The 18,249-nt window shown below is 45.7% G+C and overlaps 1 protein-coding gene across 3 annotated transcripts in view; it reads right to left on the bottom strand.

Moving 5' to 3' along the window:
- Nucleotides 1-18,249, bottom strand: part of LOC141162502 (uncharacterized) — a 104,607-nt gene that overhangs the window by 78,236 nt on the left and 8,122 nt on the right. For 2 of the 3 annotated variants that reach the window (XM_073648672.1, XM_073648673.1), the window contains exon 2: nt 7,229-7,558. In XM_073648672.1, the coding sequence (XP_073504773.1) occupies nt 7,229-7,558 (330 nt within the window). Of the gene's footprint in view, nt 1-7,228; nt 7,559-18,249 lie in introns of those variants that run through there. The other variant, XM_073648674.1, reaches the window with a different exon arrangement.

Genomic DNA, 18,249 nt, shown 5'->3' on the forward strand with positions numbered 1-18,249 from the left:
CATATAACTTTGCTCCAAATTCAGCCATTTGTAGTGAGCGTGGAAGATATTGTCCTCCATTTAAAATGGGCAAGGCGCGTGGCAAGGGACGGGGAACTGGACGTGATGATGATGGTGCATGCAGAGGGCGAGGCCGTGGGCAAGCTGAAATTGTGCCACAACAAACACCCACATCTTCTCGCCCGACCTTCCTGTCCCAATTCCTAGGGGACCGCAGTACACCACTATTGAACACAGAGTAGTGTCAAAAGGTTGTTGGGTTGGATAGCGGATAATGCTTCCAGTCACTTAGCCACCACCATCACCACACTGTCTTCCACACGGTCAAGTCTCAGTAGCCGTGAGTCTGGACCGTATATATTCCTCACCCTGATCCTCCTTCCTCCCACCATGCCGAGTGCCCAGAGACAACTGATCCCACACTTGGACACTCTGAAGAGCTGTTCACTTTTTCATTTATAGATTCAGGCCTCTCGCCCAGTCCACTTGAAGTGGGGCAAGAGGAGATCGCGTGTAGCGATATCTAAATATTTGAGCAGCCACGGTCACATGAAGGCGACAGTGGGAAAAGTGTCACAAGAGGTGGACGATGATGAGACACAATTGCCAAAAAGTCAGGAGGAGGACTAGGGTGCGGAAGTGGAAGACAAGGTGGTGGATGATATAGTAATTGACCCAACCTGGCAAGAGGACATGCAGAGCGAGGACATCAACACACAGGGGGAAGGAGGCAGAGCACCCCAACTGGCAGGAAGAAGCAGTATGGTGGCCGCAGACAGAAGGCAGGCAACCGTTCCCCGTAACACCAACATGAAGGAAGTTGCCAGTACAACTGTTAGGTCTTCCCGAGTCTGGTTGTTTTTTAAAGACTCTGCCAATAACCCCAAAAAGGCCATTTGCACCACCTGCCAGGCCAGCATCAGCAGGGGTGGCAAAACTAGCAGCCTGACCACCACCAGGATGATCAGGCACATGGCAGCAAAGCATCCCACTTTGTGGGCCAAACCCCAGGGTCCAGGAACAGTGTCTGCAGGTGGCAACACTGCTTCTTCTGCTGTTGTGCATGCAAGCCAATCCCCTGTCCATGGTGGTTGCGAAGATGCCTCCTGCCCTGCACCTGTCGTTGCACGCTCTCAAGTAGCAGCATCAGGAAGCATGTCCACGTCCTTGTCCCAGAGCAGCGTTCAGTTGTCCATACCCCAGTCCTTGGAAAGCAAGCGCAAATATGCAGCCAACGCCTCACAGGCCACGCTACTAAATTCCCACATTTCACGACTGCTTGCACTTAAAATGCTGTCTTTTAGGCTCATGGAGATGGAAGCATTCCACAACCTGATGGCAGCTGCCGTCCCTCGGTACTCGGTCTCCAGCCACCACTATTTCTCCCGGTGTGCCGTCCCCACATTACACAAGCACGTGTCCCAAAACATTAGCCGTGCCCTCAACAACGCAGTTACCGGGAAAGTCCATCTAACCACGGACAAGTGGACAAGTGCTTGTGGGCAGGGATGGTACATCTCGCTGACGGCACACTGGGTTAACATAGTGTAAGCCGGGATCCAGTCGGACCTTGGGACGGAACACGTCCTCCCGACGCCAAGGATTGCGGGCCCTAGGTCAATCAGGGTTGCCCCCACAGTCTACAGCTCCTGCACCTACTCCTCAGCCTCCTCCTCCTCTTCAGCCTCCATCTCCGAAATAATCACGTCAGTCAAAAGCTGGAAGCACTGCAGCACTGCCTCGGCCAAGCGGCAACAGGCTGTTCTGAAGCTAATATGATTAGGTGAAAAACCGCACAATGCTGAAGAGTTGTGGACAGCTCTGGAACAGCAGGCAGATCTATGGCTCACACCGCTGAACCTACAGTCAGGCATGGTCGTGTGTGACAATGGCCGAACCTGGTGGTGGCTCAGAGGCGAGCTCAGACACGTACCATGCCTGGCCCATGTGCTTAAGCTCATGGTTCAGCAGTTTCTCAAATCCTACCCGGAGCTCTCGGATCTGCTTGTTAAAGTACGCCGAGTGTGTGCCCATTTTAGAAAGTCACCTACAGCTTCCACCGCCCTTGCCTTGTGTCAGCAGTGTTTGCAGCGTCTGGCTCACTGACTGGGGTGTGATGTCCCCACGCATTGGAACTCTACACTGCAGATGTTGGGAAGGATTTGTGAGCAGAAGAGGGCAGTTGTTGAGTGCCAGCATCAACAAGCCCGTCGGTATTCAGTTCAGACTCCACACATAAGACCTCAGGAGTGGACATGGATGTCAGACATATGTACCATCCTCCAAAACTTTGAGGACTCCACCAAGATGATGAGCAGTGATGATGCCATAATTAGAATCACCATCCCGCTTCTCTGTCTTCTGAAACACTCTCTGCTCACAATAAAAGAGGATGCATTGCAGGCGGAGCACAATGAGATGGAGTAAAGAACCATACAGGGTGATTACACACAGCCCTGCCTCATCTCATCCCAGTGTGGATTGGGCGACAGTGAGGAAGAGGAGGAGGAAGAACAGGAGCTAGTTTCATGCGCTATAGACGGTACTACCTGCACAACTGTCATACCGTCTGTTCAGCGTGAATGGCCTGAGGACAGAGAGGAGGAGGAGGAGAGCATGGTCACTCGTCCTCTTGGTGAGGACACGGAAGTCTTGCCTGTTAGCAGTCTGGCACGCATGGCTGAGTTTATGTTACGCTGCCTTTCCCATGACCCTCGCATTCTCAAAATTTTGGGTGACAGTCATTACTGGTTGGTGACACTTCTAGACCCATGCTACAAGGAGAACTTTATATCTCTTATTCCTGAGGCGGACAGGTTTACAAAAATGGGGCAGTACCAGAAAGCCCTTGTTGTGGAACTATTAAAAAAATTCCCATCTGAAAACGCTGGCGGCAGAGGTCACAGTTCGTTGGACAACCAAGGAGAACAGGCGAGATAGACACAACTTCAATCCAGCAGAGGCAGGGGAACACTGTCAAAGTTCTGGGAGAATTTTCTCAGCCCCTCTCATCGCTCAGGCCCTGAGGCGCGGGGTACTCTCACAACTGAAAATGCTGACAGGCTGACTCTTATAAAAATGAACAGGGGCTGGATTGGGCCAGACTTCTCAACACCACCGAATGATAGCAGCGTAACATAAACACAAATCCAGTGTCTTTTTTTGGGAGGTGTATTCCCATGCACCTCTTCACACCCACAAATGGGTAAACGCTTCCTGATTTTGGCTATCTGCTCTTGTCCTCCTCCTTCTCCTCATCCTCATCATCCACCACCATAATCACCAGGGTGACCGAAGTCCGTGATGCAACACCGTCATAATTATTTTAAAGGGTGTTAATGATGCCGGTAAAAAAAAATGTTTAGACAGTATATTCATGTATACCCCCCAGGGGTAAATGTTTGTCAGCCCATACACTTAGTGCATGGGCATTACAAGTATAGGAGACCTGCTCCTTTCTAATGGGAACATTTTTTATGAGGCCCTCCTCCACGTCTCTTCTAAGGGGCATTGGAGTGCCTCCCAATTTTTGGCAGCCCTTGCATTCACTGAATAGGCCTACACTATAGGAGACCCACTTCCTAATAATGGGAACATTTTTTTCAGGAGGTCCTCCTCTACGTCTCTTCCAAGGGGCATTGGAGTGCCTCCAAATTTTTGGCAACCCTTGCATTCACTGCATAGGTAAACACAATGGGAGACCCACTTCCTAATAACGGGAAACTTGTTTTCAGGAGGCCCTCTGACCTCCACGTCTCTTCCAAGGGGCATTGGAGTGCCTCCAAATTGTTGGCAACCCTGGCATTTACTGCATAGGCAAACACAATGGGAGACCCACTTCTTAATAATGGGAACATTGTTTTCAGGAGGCCCTCCTCTAAGTCTCTTCAAAGGGGTATTGGGGTGCGTCCAAATTTTGTGCAGCCCTGCCACTCACTGCATACGCAATAACAGTATAGGACACCCACTCTTTAGTAACGGGAACAATAAAACATAGCCGGCTGATGGCTCTCTAAATAGTGAGGGCCGACTGCTGGCCCTTTAAGAATAGTAAAGGCCGCCTGATGGCCCTATAAAAATAGCCTTTGTGACTTTCAGAGTCCCTCCTTCATAAATGAAACAGGATGTTTCTGATGATATCTCACACACCACATGGCCAGATAAGGTTGTAAAATGTTAAAATGACATTTCCTGGTGAATGCATTTGTCACGGTTGAAAGCAATGCAAAAGTGCAAAAATGCATCAAAACGCTAAGTGTGAACATAGCCCAAGGTGTGGAGGAGTATTTTTGTTTTTGGTTATTTATTTTGCCTTACATAAGTCATTACCCTGGAAAGGATGTTCTTTAACATATTTCCCAGGAAAATCCATTTTGGTTTTGTTTTTGTATGTTTTATTGTGAGTCCGTAAAAATTGCATAATACCTCTGACAATGTTGTTGACAGACATGACCTGGGAGTCAGAAATGCTTCCAGGGGTCTTCCCCATGCTGTTCCCATGTCATTTGAGCACTGTTCCCATCGATTTGGGCAATTTTTAGGCCCTCTGCAGACCGCCGGAGGGAGCCACCTGAAAAATGCTTGAGTTTCCCATAGACTTACATTGGGCTCGTTGCTCGGGTCGAGCACCCGAGTATTCCAATGTGCTCGACTCGAGCATCGAGCATCCGAGCTTTTTAGTGCTCGCCCATTACTAGTACTTACAGATGGTAGGACCCTGAGCAGCGTGGCTCCATCCCCAACGCGCGTTTTGCCGTTGGCCTTTGTCAACGCCATCTGTAAGTACTCATTTCACCACTCTCATTTGCCCCTCTTTGTCCATTTTGAGACCTGCAAATAGAGTCATATATATAATTCTTTCTAAGTATATAAATGCTGCACTTTCCCAATTGCATAATGTATTGGCAAACACTATAACTCACTTGTTCCCATGCAGCATATACTTATATTTGTTATATCTATCCTGGGATCCTCAATTTTAACATTGTCCTTTTGAGTACTATTTGCACGTGCGCCCCTGCCTTGTTGTATATTTTTTGTTATCTTCCAGATCCTTAATAAATATACAGTGGGTACGGAAAGTATTCAAACCCCTTTAAATTTTTCACTTCTTGTTTCATTGCAGCCATTTGGTAAATTCTAAAAATTCCTTTTTTTTTTCTCATTAAAGTACACTCTGCACCCCATCTTGACTGAACAGAAATATAGAAATTTTTGCAAATTAATAAAGAAAAACTGAAATATCACATGGTCATAAGTATTCAGACCCTTTGCTCAGACACTCATATTTAAGTCACATGCTGTCCATTTCTTTGTGATCCTTCTTGAGATGGTTCTACTCCTTCATTGGAGTCTAGCTGTGTTTAATTAAACTGATAGGACTTGATTTGGAAATGCACACACCTGTCTATATAAGACCTCACAGCTCACAGTGCATGTCAGACCAAATGAGAATCATGAGCTCAAAGGAACTGCCCAAGGAGCTCAGAGACAGAATTATGGCAAGGCACAGATCTGGCCAAGGTTACAAAAGAATTTCTGCTCCTAAGAGCACAGTGGCCTCCATAATCCTTAAATGGAAGAAGTTTGGGACCACCAGAAGTCTTCCTAGACCTGGCCGTCCAGCCAAACTGAGCAATCGTGGGAGAAGAGCCTTGGTGAGAGAGGTAAAGAAGAACCCCAAGATCACTGTGGCTGAGCTCCAGAGATGCAGTAGGGAGATGGGAGAAAGTTCCACAAAGTCAACTATCACTGCAGCCCTCCACCAGTCGGGCATTTATGGCAGAGTGGCCCAAAGGAAGCCTCTCCTCAGTGCAAAACATATGAAAGCCCACATAGAGTTTGCTCAAAAACACATAAAGGACTCCCAGACTATGAGAAATAAGATTCTCTGGTCTGATGAGACGAAGATAGAACTTTTTGGTGATAATTCTAAGCGGTATGTGTGGAGAAAACCAGGCACTGCTCATCAGTTGCCCAATATAATCCCAACAATGAAACATGGTGGTGGCAGCATCATGCTATGGGGGTGTTTTTGAGCTGCACTGACAGGACGACTGGTTGCAATTGAAGGAAACATGAATGCGGCCAAGTACAGAGATATCCTGGATGAAAACCTCTTCCAGTGTGCTCTGGACCTCAGACTTGGCCGAAAGTTCACCTTCCAACAAGACAATGACCCTAAGCACACAATACTGAGCAAAGGGTCTGAATACTTATGACCATGTGTTATTTCAGTTTTCTTTTTTAATAAATATGCAAAAATTTCTATATTTCTGGTTTTTGTCAGTCAGGATGGGGTGCAGAGTGGACTTTAATGAGAAAAAAAATGAATTTTTTGAATTTACCAAATGGCTGCAATGAAACGAAGAGTGAAAAATTTAAAGGGGTCGGAATACTTTCTGTACCCACTGTATATATTTTGATACCTACTTTTTGATTCTAGACTGTCTGGTTAGTTTTTTTGTTTGGTTTGTTGCTCATTTATTGTACTGATTGTCTAGCTTGGCGCCATTATGCCACATAGCCGATTTTATGACATATTTTCCATTCTAGTGATATAAATGCATAATATTTATTACAGTTTTTTATATGTCATATTTCTATGTGTTTCTCTTGGTTTGCATTTACTAATTTATTCTCTGATGGCAGCATAATTTTGGCCTAGTAGCCAGAGTGAATACTGTAATATTTCTAAGTTATTTTGAATATAGATCACAATATGGGAAAAGAAAAAAAAGATTGCCAAAAAGATATATAAAAAATTATCAGCTATATACGGCATATGTCATTAATGAACTACTAGCATAGCTTTTAACTGCATGCACAATATATTTAAAAAAGACATCGCTAAAGAACAATCACCGCACCCAAATATATATTTTTAATCACTCATATCTTGTACAAAACTAAAAAAAGTCCCAAATATGTTCAGTGGCCTCAGGGTATATGTAAAAAATAGTAATGGATTAGCTCAAATACATATGGCAATAGTAATATAGCTAGTATAGTAATACAAATACATATAATAATACATAATAATAGTAATATAGCTAGTGTAGTAATACAAATACATATAATTCTGGGAAAAACACAAGTAAAAACCCACCAAAAGAGTATTTTACGCAGAGTTTTTTCTCCCAACACTCTGTTTTTTTGCTGCTGTTCACATACCCTAAAAGTGTCTTACAGGAGGGGTTATCCTCCATGCAGTTCCTTATTACTGTACCTTGTACCTCTAATACGATGTCCTTCTCTATCCGGTCTGGACTGTAAACCACCAGGCATGAATAGGAGCCGCCATCAGAGAGAGTCACATTGGCCAGTGTGAGCGAAGCATTTCCATCTTTTGTTGCCTCTACGTCGAATGTCACCCTCGGGTCCATTTTTATACCTTTATTATCATACACCAGAATCTGCTTTCCCTTAAAACTCCATAATATCGCCAGGTATTTAGGATCAAGAGGCAATTTACTGATAGAGAAGTTGCACGGCAGAACCACGGTGGATCCATTAAGTCCCCGCTGAGGAGATGGAGCAAAGACTTCTAGTCCTGCAACTGTAGAGAGATGTTAATGAGTAAATATTCAGGAACATCAATCATGTGAACAGCCAAAAAGTCCAAAGGATTTATTATTCCTGTGTATTTCTAATAAATACTATAGTTTGTACTTTGTTGTCCAGTCTGGTGTAGGGGCATGCTGAGCTGTCAGTGTGTTGAATGACAGCTCGGTCGTCCATTCTCAGACTGAGAGGTGCTGGCTGTCTCCATGTGTTCATTGTCCCATGTGATTGCCAGGCTACTTACTTGGGCTGTTACTCCCAGACCTCGGTCAGACGTACATTCAGCTACTGTGTGGTTTGTCTCTCCATGCCTTGTGGTCTGTTTGTAGATCTTTCATTACCTGACTTTGGACCTCGTTCTGACCCCTTCTGCTCTGATCCGCTATCCTCCTGGTATTCCGACCTCGGACTATTACCTGACTTCGCCTTTGTCTCTTCCCTCTGTTTATGACCTATCCTCCTGGCTTTTGACCTCGGAGTCCTTGACTATCCTGTCTTACGGCATGGCCGTGAGAAGTGACTCAGCATCACACTTTGGCTGCCATGTCCCTCAGCCAATTATATTGTCACATCTCCACCAGGACCTCTGCTTCTGACACCAGGCGCCAGCATATTCACTCTGCGGGCCGCGCTGGTGATAGAGGAGAAGTAAGACCCAGAAGCTCTGGATGGCACAGGCTCTGTTCAGCCACTAAGGTTAGAGTGGTTGGGACCTGTAGTCAGGGCAAGTGCCAGGGCCCTGGACCATCAGAGGGGCCCACTCGCCGTCGGGGCCTGGGCCCCTCCCCCAGAATTTTGTGCAGGACTGCTGTCACTGTTTGATATGTCACTTTACCAGACATGGCCGCGCGCTGTGTCTGCTAGTAATGATAATGCAGGGTCGGCACGGCGCCTTTAATTTTGCTTGTGTGTCGCCCCTGCCACGTCATTACTAGCAGACACATCCACACAGTGCACTGCGCGCGGCCATGTCTGGTAAAGTGATGGATCAAACAGAACCAGCGGTCCTGCACAGATACTCGGGGAGCGGCCCGGGCCCCGACGGCGAGTGGGCCCCCCTTATGTCTGTGACTGTGAAAGTGATGGCCATCAAACACACGGCGGCGGCGGCCCTGCACAGCCACATGCCAGAGGGGCTGGATGGGAGACAGGCCGGGGGCAGGTGAATGAGGCTTGTTGCAAGCTTCCCCAGTCCCCATATTAAAAATATTTCTAATGTATCTGTGTGTGTGTGTGTGTGAATGTCTGCGTACTGTGTGTGCAGAGCAAGGTAAACTGTGTGTGCGCATATCTGCGTTCTGTGTGTGTGTGCATGTCAGCATCCTGTGTGTATGTGCATGTCTGCGTACCATGTGTGTGAATATGTCTGCATAGCGTGTGTGTGTGCATGTCTGCATACGGTGTGTGTATGTCTGCGTATCGTATGTGTATTTCTGTGTACCGTGTGTGTGTGCATGTCTGCGCATCGTGTGTGTATGTCTGCATACTGTGTGTGCATGTCTGCGTATCGTGTGTGTGTGCATGTCTGCTTACCGTGTGTGCATGTCTGGGTACTGTGCGTGTGTGCATGTCTGCATACTTATATATGTACATGTCTGTATAAGTGAAGGATGAGGGGACAGGCTGGGCCCTGTGTTGTATACCTATATTTCTCTGCCATATCTGTGCATCATGAATGGTGGTATGTGTTAAAGGGCCCACTGAGACTCTTTCGCCCGGGGCCCATGAAAACCTGGAGCCGGCCCTGCCTGTAGTGCTGTCCAGTCTGGCAGTATGGGTGTGTGTGCTGTACAGCTGGAGTTATCAGCTACCTGCTCCAGCCAATTGGAGAGCACCACACCCTACTTAAGCTGCTTGAAACTGCCATATATAGTCTTGTGCTCCTCTGGTTAGGGCCTGTGGTTTCTGCTCTTGCATAGTATTTCTGTTTTGACCATGGCTTGTTTAGTGACATTTCTTCTGCCTGACAATTTTGCACATTTGCGGCCCTCTTCGTTTTGACCCAGCAACCTGACCATTCCTGCTAGCTTGAACCACCGTACAGGCGCTTATTCCATGACCCCAGCCCGGGGATCCCTGTTTAAGTACAGTTTCCTGTACAGGAGATAAAGGGTGGAGTACAGAGTAACCTGTGGGATCTGGTAAGTGGCGTGGCTCACCCTAAGCCTGTCCGTGATAGCCATTTTAGAGCTGCCACTACTGACAGAACATCATTACACAGATCTCACTAGATGCAGGAGCCTGATTTGCTTTTATAGATTGACAATGGAGATATAGCACTGTAGTACATAGGTACTATGGTGTATTATCAATGTGATGAAAGGATTGCAGGTCCAAGTCCCCTTATGGGACCAGTAAACGCCGTAAAAAGAAAAAAAGTTTGTTATTAAAAAATAATAATAACTTAATGAAAACATTTTTTATCGTTAAATACTAATTTTATTTGTAAACAAAAAAGGACAACTACCCCTCCCACCTGTAAAAAGTCACATATTTAGTATCACAGCATTCCCAACAACCCATACTATAAAATTCTATCAATTTTCATCACATGTGGTCAATGAGGTAAAAGACAATATGAAAAGCTATGCTAGAATTGCCATTTTTTAGTCATCTTGGCTTAAAAAAAAATGTGATAAAAGTTGTATGTGTATTACAGAATGGTTCCAATAAAAATTGCAGTTTGTTTGTTGTTACATAATATGACAACCGAAAAAAAGGGATATTTGTTGTGAAAAAGTAGTAAAAAAAAAAATGTTATAAATTGGGTATCAACATAATCATATCGACCAACAGAAAAACATTGATACATCAAATACACTCTGTGGTGAACCCTGTAAAAAATAAGCTTTAAATGAGAAAAATAAAATTTAAAAACAATTCATGTTCATGTTTCCTACAATAAAAAAAAAAAATTAAGTAGTAATTAAAAAGTTATATGAACCAAAAAGTGGTACCAGTAAAAACTACAACTTGTCCCTTAAAAATAATAGTCCCCCCCTTCAGACAGCTCCATTTATGGAAAATATTAAATCTAGTTATGGGTGTCAGAATATGGCGACAAACAAAAGTAGCAAAACATAGAAAAAGTTGTTATTACTGTGATCATATGGAACCGCGGAAAAAACATAACATGTCAATCAAACTGAAAGATCAATTCCAAATAGAATTGCTGTTTTTTTGTTCTTTTTGACTCCGAGAGTTAATAACAATTGATCAAAAAGTCACATGTTCCATAAAATGGCACTAATGAAAACTACAGCTTGTCCTGGAAAAAACAAGCCCCAATACACCTCCGCTGATCGAAAATTGTGAGACTTATGACCCTCAGAATATGGCAACCCCAGAACAAATGATTGATTTTTAAAGAGTGTATTGTATAAAAGTAATTAAAAAAAAATAATACAATTCTATAAAAATTTAGTATCGCCATTATGTGTACTGCCTCACAGAATAAAGTAAGCACTCTATGTTGCAGCACGGCAACAAAAAACAATTTAAAGCAAAAGACAAAGGCAGAATTGGTGATTTATTTATATTCTTTCCCCAAAAAAATTAAAAGTTTATTAATAAATGCCATGAACCCCCAAATTTTACAATTGAGAAAATCAACTCATCCTAAAAAAAAACAAGGCCTCATATGTTGACAAAAAAAACGGTTATGGCTTCAGGAACACTACATTAGAGAAGTGAAAAAAAAATGACCCGTCATATAGGCCAAAACTGGCTGTGATGCTGAGGGGTTAAAAAGGACTAAAAAAAATAATTGGAATTGCTGTGCAGAAGTCAACTGGATTCCATACTGTTAATCCTTGGTCTTTGCCTTCTCCAGTTTTTTTTTTTATATTTTTACTTGGGAGAAAGAAATAAGAGGAATTGGCGAGATCACTGGATCCAAGGGGTAATGTTTCTCCTTGTGGAGAGTGACAAGCCAAGACTGGCATGCCAATGTGAGGAGGCTTTTAAACCTTGCAATGTTCCTCTGGGAAATTAAATATGCAAATTGCCTCTTCAGAGAGGAAGAGGACATGTACTCTAGCACCACCTATTGGCAGCAGCAATTCTAAAAGTCAATATCAACTCTTTAACGAGTCTTGCTCTATGACTTAGGATAAAAGCCAAACCAGAATCTCAATTTGCAGACACAGTGTTTCAGGGTTGTGCCCCTCATCAGTGAAAAGTGTGAGATCAAGTTTGGCTAGGTGAGAGGCTTCTTACCGGGATCCAAGGGGTCACTTTTCTTCTTGTGGAGAGTGACAAGCCAAGCCTAGCATGCCAATGTGAGGAGGATTTTAAGCCATGCATGCTTCTCTGGGAAATGAAATATGCAAATTGCCTCTTCAGATCGGAAGAGGACTAGAACTCTAGTGTCACTCTCCACAGTGAGAAACGTTACCCCTTGGATCCCGGTCAGAAGCCTCTAACATAGTCAAACTAGATCTCACATTTTGCACTGATGAGGGGGACTTCCCCAAAACACAGTGTCTGCTAATTGAGTTTCTGGTTTGGCTTTTATTCTCAGTCATTTGGCAAAGCTCCTTAAAGGGCCCATATTGACTGTTAGGATCACTGCTTCCAGTAGGTGGTGCTAGAGTTCTAGTCCTCTTCCTTCAGCCTTCATTGTGCAGCGTAAGCTGAAATCCATGATTAATCAAGTACACAATCCTCTGCAAAATTCATATGTGATATGTGAAGATTTTGCAGTGAAATTGATGCAAACTTGTAGAAAAAATCCACTGCAGAAAAACTTTGCGTGTTCATCACATATGTACTTTCCTGATCATGCTGCATGTCACGTGTGTTTTTTGAATGGGTGACTTATACATATTTTCATTCATTTTGGTTTGCACAAAGAGATCATTGTTGTTGTTGTAAACAGGACCACTGCTGCCGAGAAAAATCGCAGCCTATGGACACTGAAACATCTAATAAAAACTGAACACTGGTTTGCCTGTTGTTTAACACTGCACATTGCCCTTCCCCACATGACTTAAGCTGGCCATACACATTGGAAATATGTTGGTCGAAACCACCAATATGGACAAAGATGTATGTATGAAGACACCGGCCAAATGATCGTCGAGATAGATGTCAATTCCGCATGTCTGATTTCGGATTGTTCTCCCTGAGATAAGCCGCCGGTCGACATGGGAGTCAGCAGCTTCCTCATAGAGAACATAGGAGCACTCAGCCGACTAAGTCATCCTATGTAAGGGAAAGTCTGCTGAGACGGGTGTTGGCTGAACAATCTTTTGGCTGACATCCATCTAATGTGTGTGGCCGGCCTTGCAGTGCCTTATAAAAGTAAGCACACAACAGCTGGAAGACATTTCCTTGACTTGGTATCTACAAAACTTTATCTTTTTGGAAATCACGTGTTATACAGTAGCTATCAATGTACCAAAGTTCAGACCAACTCCCGACGTATACAGAAAAATTACCGTACCTATCCGTGAGGAGCTGACTGGCTGCTTTGTACAATATGATCATAAGCAGCCAATATTCCAACATGTACATTATTTTTGCCAGATCCCATCATCCTTGCTGCCCAGCGTGCAGTTTCGTCTTTCCATGCCACAAGTCAGTTCAGGTAAATGAGTATGTGTGACATGCAGAAGTAGTGCTGTTGCAGAGTGTGACATACAGAAGTAGTGCGGTTGCTTTAAAAGCATTCAGCAACTATTAGAAGTAACACAAGCACAGGAGACAGGAAGTGTTGTGCTCCAGAAGCATCCAGCAACTAGAGGGGTTAACACAGTCAAAGGAGAAGGGGAGTGTTTTAGCAGAGCCCCAGGGGGGTTGTGGGGAAGTTGTTTACTGTCTGGCTGGTGGTGTGTGTGTTCTGCATCTGACAGAAGCGCCCCTGCAAGTGAAAAGGATTCAAGCCAGGAGTGAAGCTAAGCACAGGTCAGGTAGAGTTCCTGAACTAGCAGTGCAGAGTATTGTCAAGCAGAAAGATAAGGACTGGAAGAAATGGTGTCACATGGTGTCACAGAGGTGTCTCCCTCCGCAAACCCTGCCCCCTCCTCCATCTCACTGTGCTGTAAAGAATGCTGTAATCATTAATGTGCCTTTGCATTAGAACTGTGCAGTCCTTTACTAATGGGAAGACTGTGAACTGCTGTGCTGCTAAGGAAACTGTACTGTTTGTGACTGAAGCCTGTTGCTCATAAGACTTAACTTGCACTGGCTGTGCGGCTTTTTATTAAATGCTACTGTTCTACTGTTTATAAGGACTCTTGTCAAGTGTGTATGGTCAGCAAGTGAAACAACCTACGTGTCTGTGCCTGAAGGTCAATACCCCTGTGTGCCTGAGAGAAGCTGCAGCACATGGTCTATGGTCGCCCTGAGTAAAGATTCCCCCAGGATTCCAAAGAATTCATGTAACCTGTCTTGCCCCTATCTGAACCTAGTGGCGTGCGTGTAACATATGTAATAAAGTGTCCCCCCCCCCCCCAGCCTGTTTTCATGGACCATACTGGACTCAGGCCTATACTAGCATTTTCTGTTCTGCATCTGGTGGGGGCCTGTGTGTCTTTGTTCCTCTCTGCATCGAGCTTCCCTTAAATACACAAGTCTGCAGACCGGCTGGAGACAGGAGTTCTATAAGATTCCTCATTCTTCGAGTTACCTGAAGTACGCTAAGGAACTACAGCTACATTTGGTGTTATATTCTCCCAGTCTCAATAAAGGTTGTTGGATTGTTCATCGGCCTGCTGTCTGTGCCTGCTTCATCTCACACCCTGTCACAAACTGGTGACAGCGGTGGGATCAGAGCAGAGCAGAGGGAATGGATAACAGCGGCCCAGCAACGAATGGAGCCAGAACCTCAGGATACAGTAATTGGACTGTGGGGAATCTAAAAACAAAGGCCCGTGAATTAGAGGTCAGTTACAAAGGACTGTCCAAAGAGCAACTAATTGAGGCTTTTGAAGGAGCCAGCCTTCAAGATGGCACTGAAGATGGATTCACAGATGAATTGGAGGAAAGACAGGATCTTAAGGTAAATGTCCGGAAAAGTCAGTGGGTTGTGTGGTATGAGGAGGAGATTGCATTGCTTGGGGGTGAAGCCACCATAGAAGATAAACAGGAGGCCATTCGAAGAGCCCATGAAAGGCAGCTCACTGTGGAAGCTGGTAGAAATCCCAGGCAGACATTAACCACCACACCCACCATGAGGCAAACTCCAAGAGTATCCCGTAAGGACTTTAAGCCATTTAATGAGGCTTCCGAGGACATTCAGGGATTTTTCCAAGACTTTGAGCACCAATGTCAGTTAATGGACATTCCAGAAATGGAGTGGGTCAGACATCTGGTGGTGCTCTTAGAGGGTGGAGCTGCGGAAGCGTATAGACCTATGGACCATCGGTGGATCTGTGAATATGAGGATATTAAGGACACTATCCTGGAACATTATGCGGTAACTCCAGACACTTACAGGACTCAGTTCCGCTCTTTAGCCTGTAATGGGGAAGGCTCTTTTAAAATGTACGCCCATAGGATCAAACAGGCGTGTCATCGCTGGCTAGAAGGAGAGGGTGCCTTAACTTGGGAGACCATTCTCCAGGTTATTCTAAAAGAACAGTTCTTTGTCAAATGCCCCGCTGAGATCAGGGAATGGGTGAGTGAAAGAAAACCAGTGACAGTAGAACAAGCTGCCGCTTTAGCTGATGAGGTTCTCACCATCAAGCCTCAGTGGAAAAAGCTTCTGGTGGATGGAGAAAAAACTTCCAACACTTCAGTCCCCAAGGTTTGCTGTCCAACTAGACCACCACCTCATGTTGATACCCATGTGAATCACCTTCCAGCTACTCCTACTTCATCCTCTGGAATGCGACAAGAAGAGAATGTAGTAGAGCGCAGGTATTATGGTGGTGGGCATCCCAGGCATCTGCAGGCCACATGCCCAGTTACTAAGTGGAGGAATCGTTCTCAACCCCAACAACCACCTTATGTACCTTCACAGGAATATCAGCCTCCAGGTTCCCTTGCCTCCTTCCCCAGAATGCAAATGGGAAGGAGTGTGACACAGCGCAGATGTTACCAATGTGGGTAGCCTGGGCATCTGCAAGATACCTGCCCTCATGGTCAATTGAGGAATTACCCTACACCAAATCGGCCTATACATTTTTTAAAGCCTAATATTATGGAGGAAGAGGTGTCACCCCTCCAAGTTGACTTGCCTAATAACTCAGACACCCATTTTTGACCATTAGGGGTTTATGGGGTGCGGGCAACAGTCACGAGTTCCTCTAATAATAAAAGAAAGCATTTACAAGAGGTCATGCTGGACAGTCGGAGAGTTCTTGGGTTTTGTGACTCTGGGGCATTTCTCACCATAGCTGATCCCAGAGTGGTCCGCCCAGAGGCAATACACCAAGGACCTGGGATTACCATTGAATTAGCTTGAGGCCAATGAAGGAATATCCCAAAAGCAAATGTAGAACTGGACTTTGGCTTTTGGGTCAAGCAATGTGTGGTTGAGGTGATGAGTGGCCTGCCTGCAGATATTGTCCTAGGAAATGATGTGGGAAATCTACAGTTTGTGGTTGCAGGAATCAGCGTTTAAGTCAGAGGTTGCGAAATGGAGCCAGGACCTTCAGCCCTGTAACTTTATCGTATGATATCCAAAAGAGAACCAACACCAAAATGCTGATGGATTGTCCAGACAGGAGGAGCCATGAGTCCTGGCTTCCATGTCTACATGTACTTGACAAGCGGCCTGTTGAGGTCACTAGTCTGTACACAAATTGAAAGGGGAAGGGGTTGTAACAGAGTTTCCATCCCCCCAGCCTGTTTTCATGGACCATACTGGACTCTGGCCTATACGAGCATTTTCTGTCCTGCATCTGGTGTGGGCCTGTGTGTTTTTTGTTCCTCTTTGTATGGGGCTTCCCTTAAATACACAAGTCTGCAGACCAGCTGGAGACTGGAGTTCTAGAAGATTCCTCATTCTTCGAGTTACCTGAAGTACATGTTTAAGTGGGGGTGAGGTGTTTGTATCTCAGCCCAACCTGGGGGCTGATCCCAAGAGGAAAAAAATGAGACACATGCTTTTTTGAGTTAGTTGATGTTGTGCTGTGTGAAGGGCTAGGAGGACCTGTGCTGAGGCCAGATCCTAGTGCTGTGCATGTGACTAGCCCCCTGGACCGCGGGGCACTCGGAGCCGGGCAATCGGGGAACGATGGGGGTAGTAGTGGCAACCCGGTTCCGTGGCTCAGGGTGGTCAGACCGATGGTAGTCTGCTATGTGCTGTTCATATTGTCCGACTACGCCACCCGTGGATTGCGGTTATTATGAACCGCCACTGCAAGGTAATCCCCTGAGGTTGATGGTGTGTGCAGCTGAGATTGGATAACTCCCCACGGGAAGAGTGTAACCCCAGGGCTGGAGGAGTGAGAAAGTACACAGCCAACGTACTGCAGTCCAATGCCTTTTACTCACAGTTCAGATGCTCCGGGTCACTTCTGTACAGGTAGTGACCACCCAAGCCGTGCGGTGTCCACCAGGTGAGGGGCTCGGTCAACCCCCAGGCAGTTCAGGAGCATGGCCCAGGACCCCCTTCTATCCTGTCTCTGGCCTGCCTCACCAGTGACCCACTTTTGTCCAGCTGCCGCGAACTTGTGCGGGTAAACGTGGATCCCGTTCCCCGCTGTCCTATATGGTGCCTTCCTAGCAGGTTTGATGAGGTGTCGCACTAATAAATGATCTCGACCTCCGGTCTTTGGCTGAGGGTTGTTTCTCCTCCACCAACTTGGGATCCGGTACCCTTAATCTGCCTGACCCTTCACCCTGTATTCTCATGGGTTCTTAGGGTCCCTTCCACCTTCTTGTTTCCGAGCCCTTCCACACGGTGGATACTTCTCTTTCTGTTTCTGTTCCTTGCTGTTCCTTTCTGTTCCTTTCTTCTACTCCGGCCTTCACTCTAGGCCTGTCTCATGGAGCTGGGCCGAGGCTGAGCCACAGCTCCTTGTCACATCTCCACTCTGCTTCTTCTCTGACTGAACTGACTTCTCCTCTTTCTGCACACAGAACTAAGATGGTGCCCATCTTATATATCCTTCCCTAGTGTATGAGCCTATCTACGCTCAGAAACCAACCCCTATCTGCTCCTACATCACTGAGTATTCCTCCCCCCTCCCCACTCCAGCCAGGGACATAGTCGGTCGTGCCTGCACTTCTGTGGGAGCACCGTTGAACTGTCCCTCGGAAATGGGGTGTGTGTGATGCATGCAGCTAACTGAGTCCTGGTCCATACTCCATCCTTACCCGGGAGTGGAATATCACACCTCTGGCAGAGGTGCAATACCCCTGTAGAGGCTGAACCCTCGGGGCGCTACATATGGACTATTGGAGATCTGTTGGACTATTGGACATTGGAGATCTGTTGCCACGTGATGTCTTGCCACCCTGCTGGATTTGAAGACTTAGTCTGAGACTATTGTTGCATTGTACCTGGCGCTGGATTACTGGGTGGTGCCCCCGGATTTGTCCCTTTCTGTGATACTGACCCTAAGGAACTACAGCTACATTTGGTGTTATATTCTCCCACTCTCAATAAAGGTTGTTGGATTGTTCATCGGCCTGCTGTCTGTACCTACTCCGTCTTAGACCCTGTTACAGAGTACAACTGAACAATCATTTGACAGTAAACTATAAGCTTGTATACATGAGGAACCGACAATG

The sequence above is a fragment of the Phyllobates terribilis genome, unplaced genomic scaffold, assembly GCF_046119375.1.
Source record: "Phyllobates terribilis strain yellow unplaced genomic scaffold, ASM4611937v1 Scaffold_9__5_contigs__length_417890890, whole genome shotgun sequence".
Lineage (NCBI taxonomy): Eukaryota > Metazoa > Chordata > Amphibia > Anura > Dendrobatidae > Phyllobates > Phyllobates terribilis.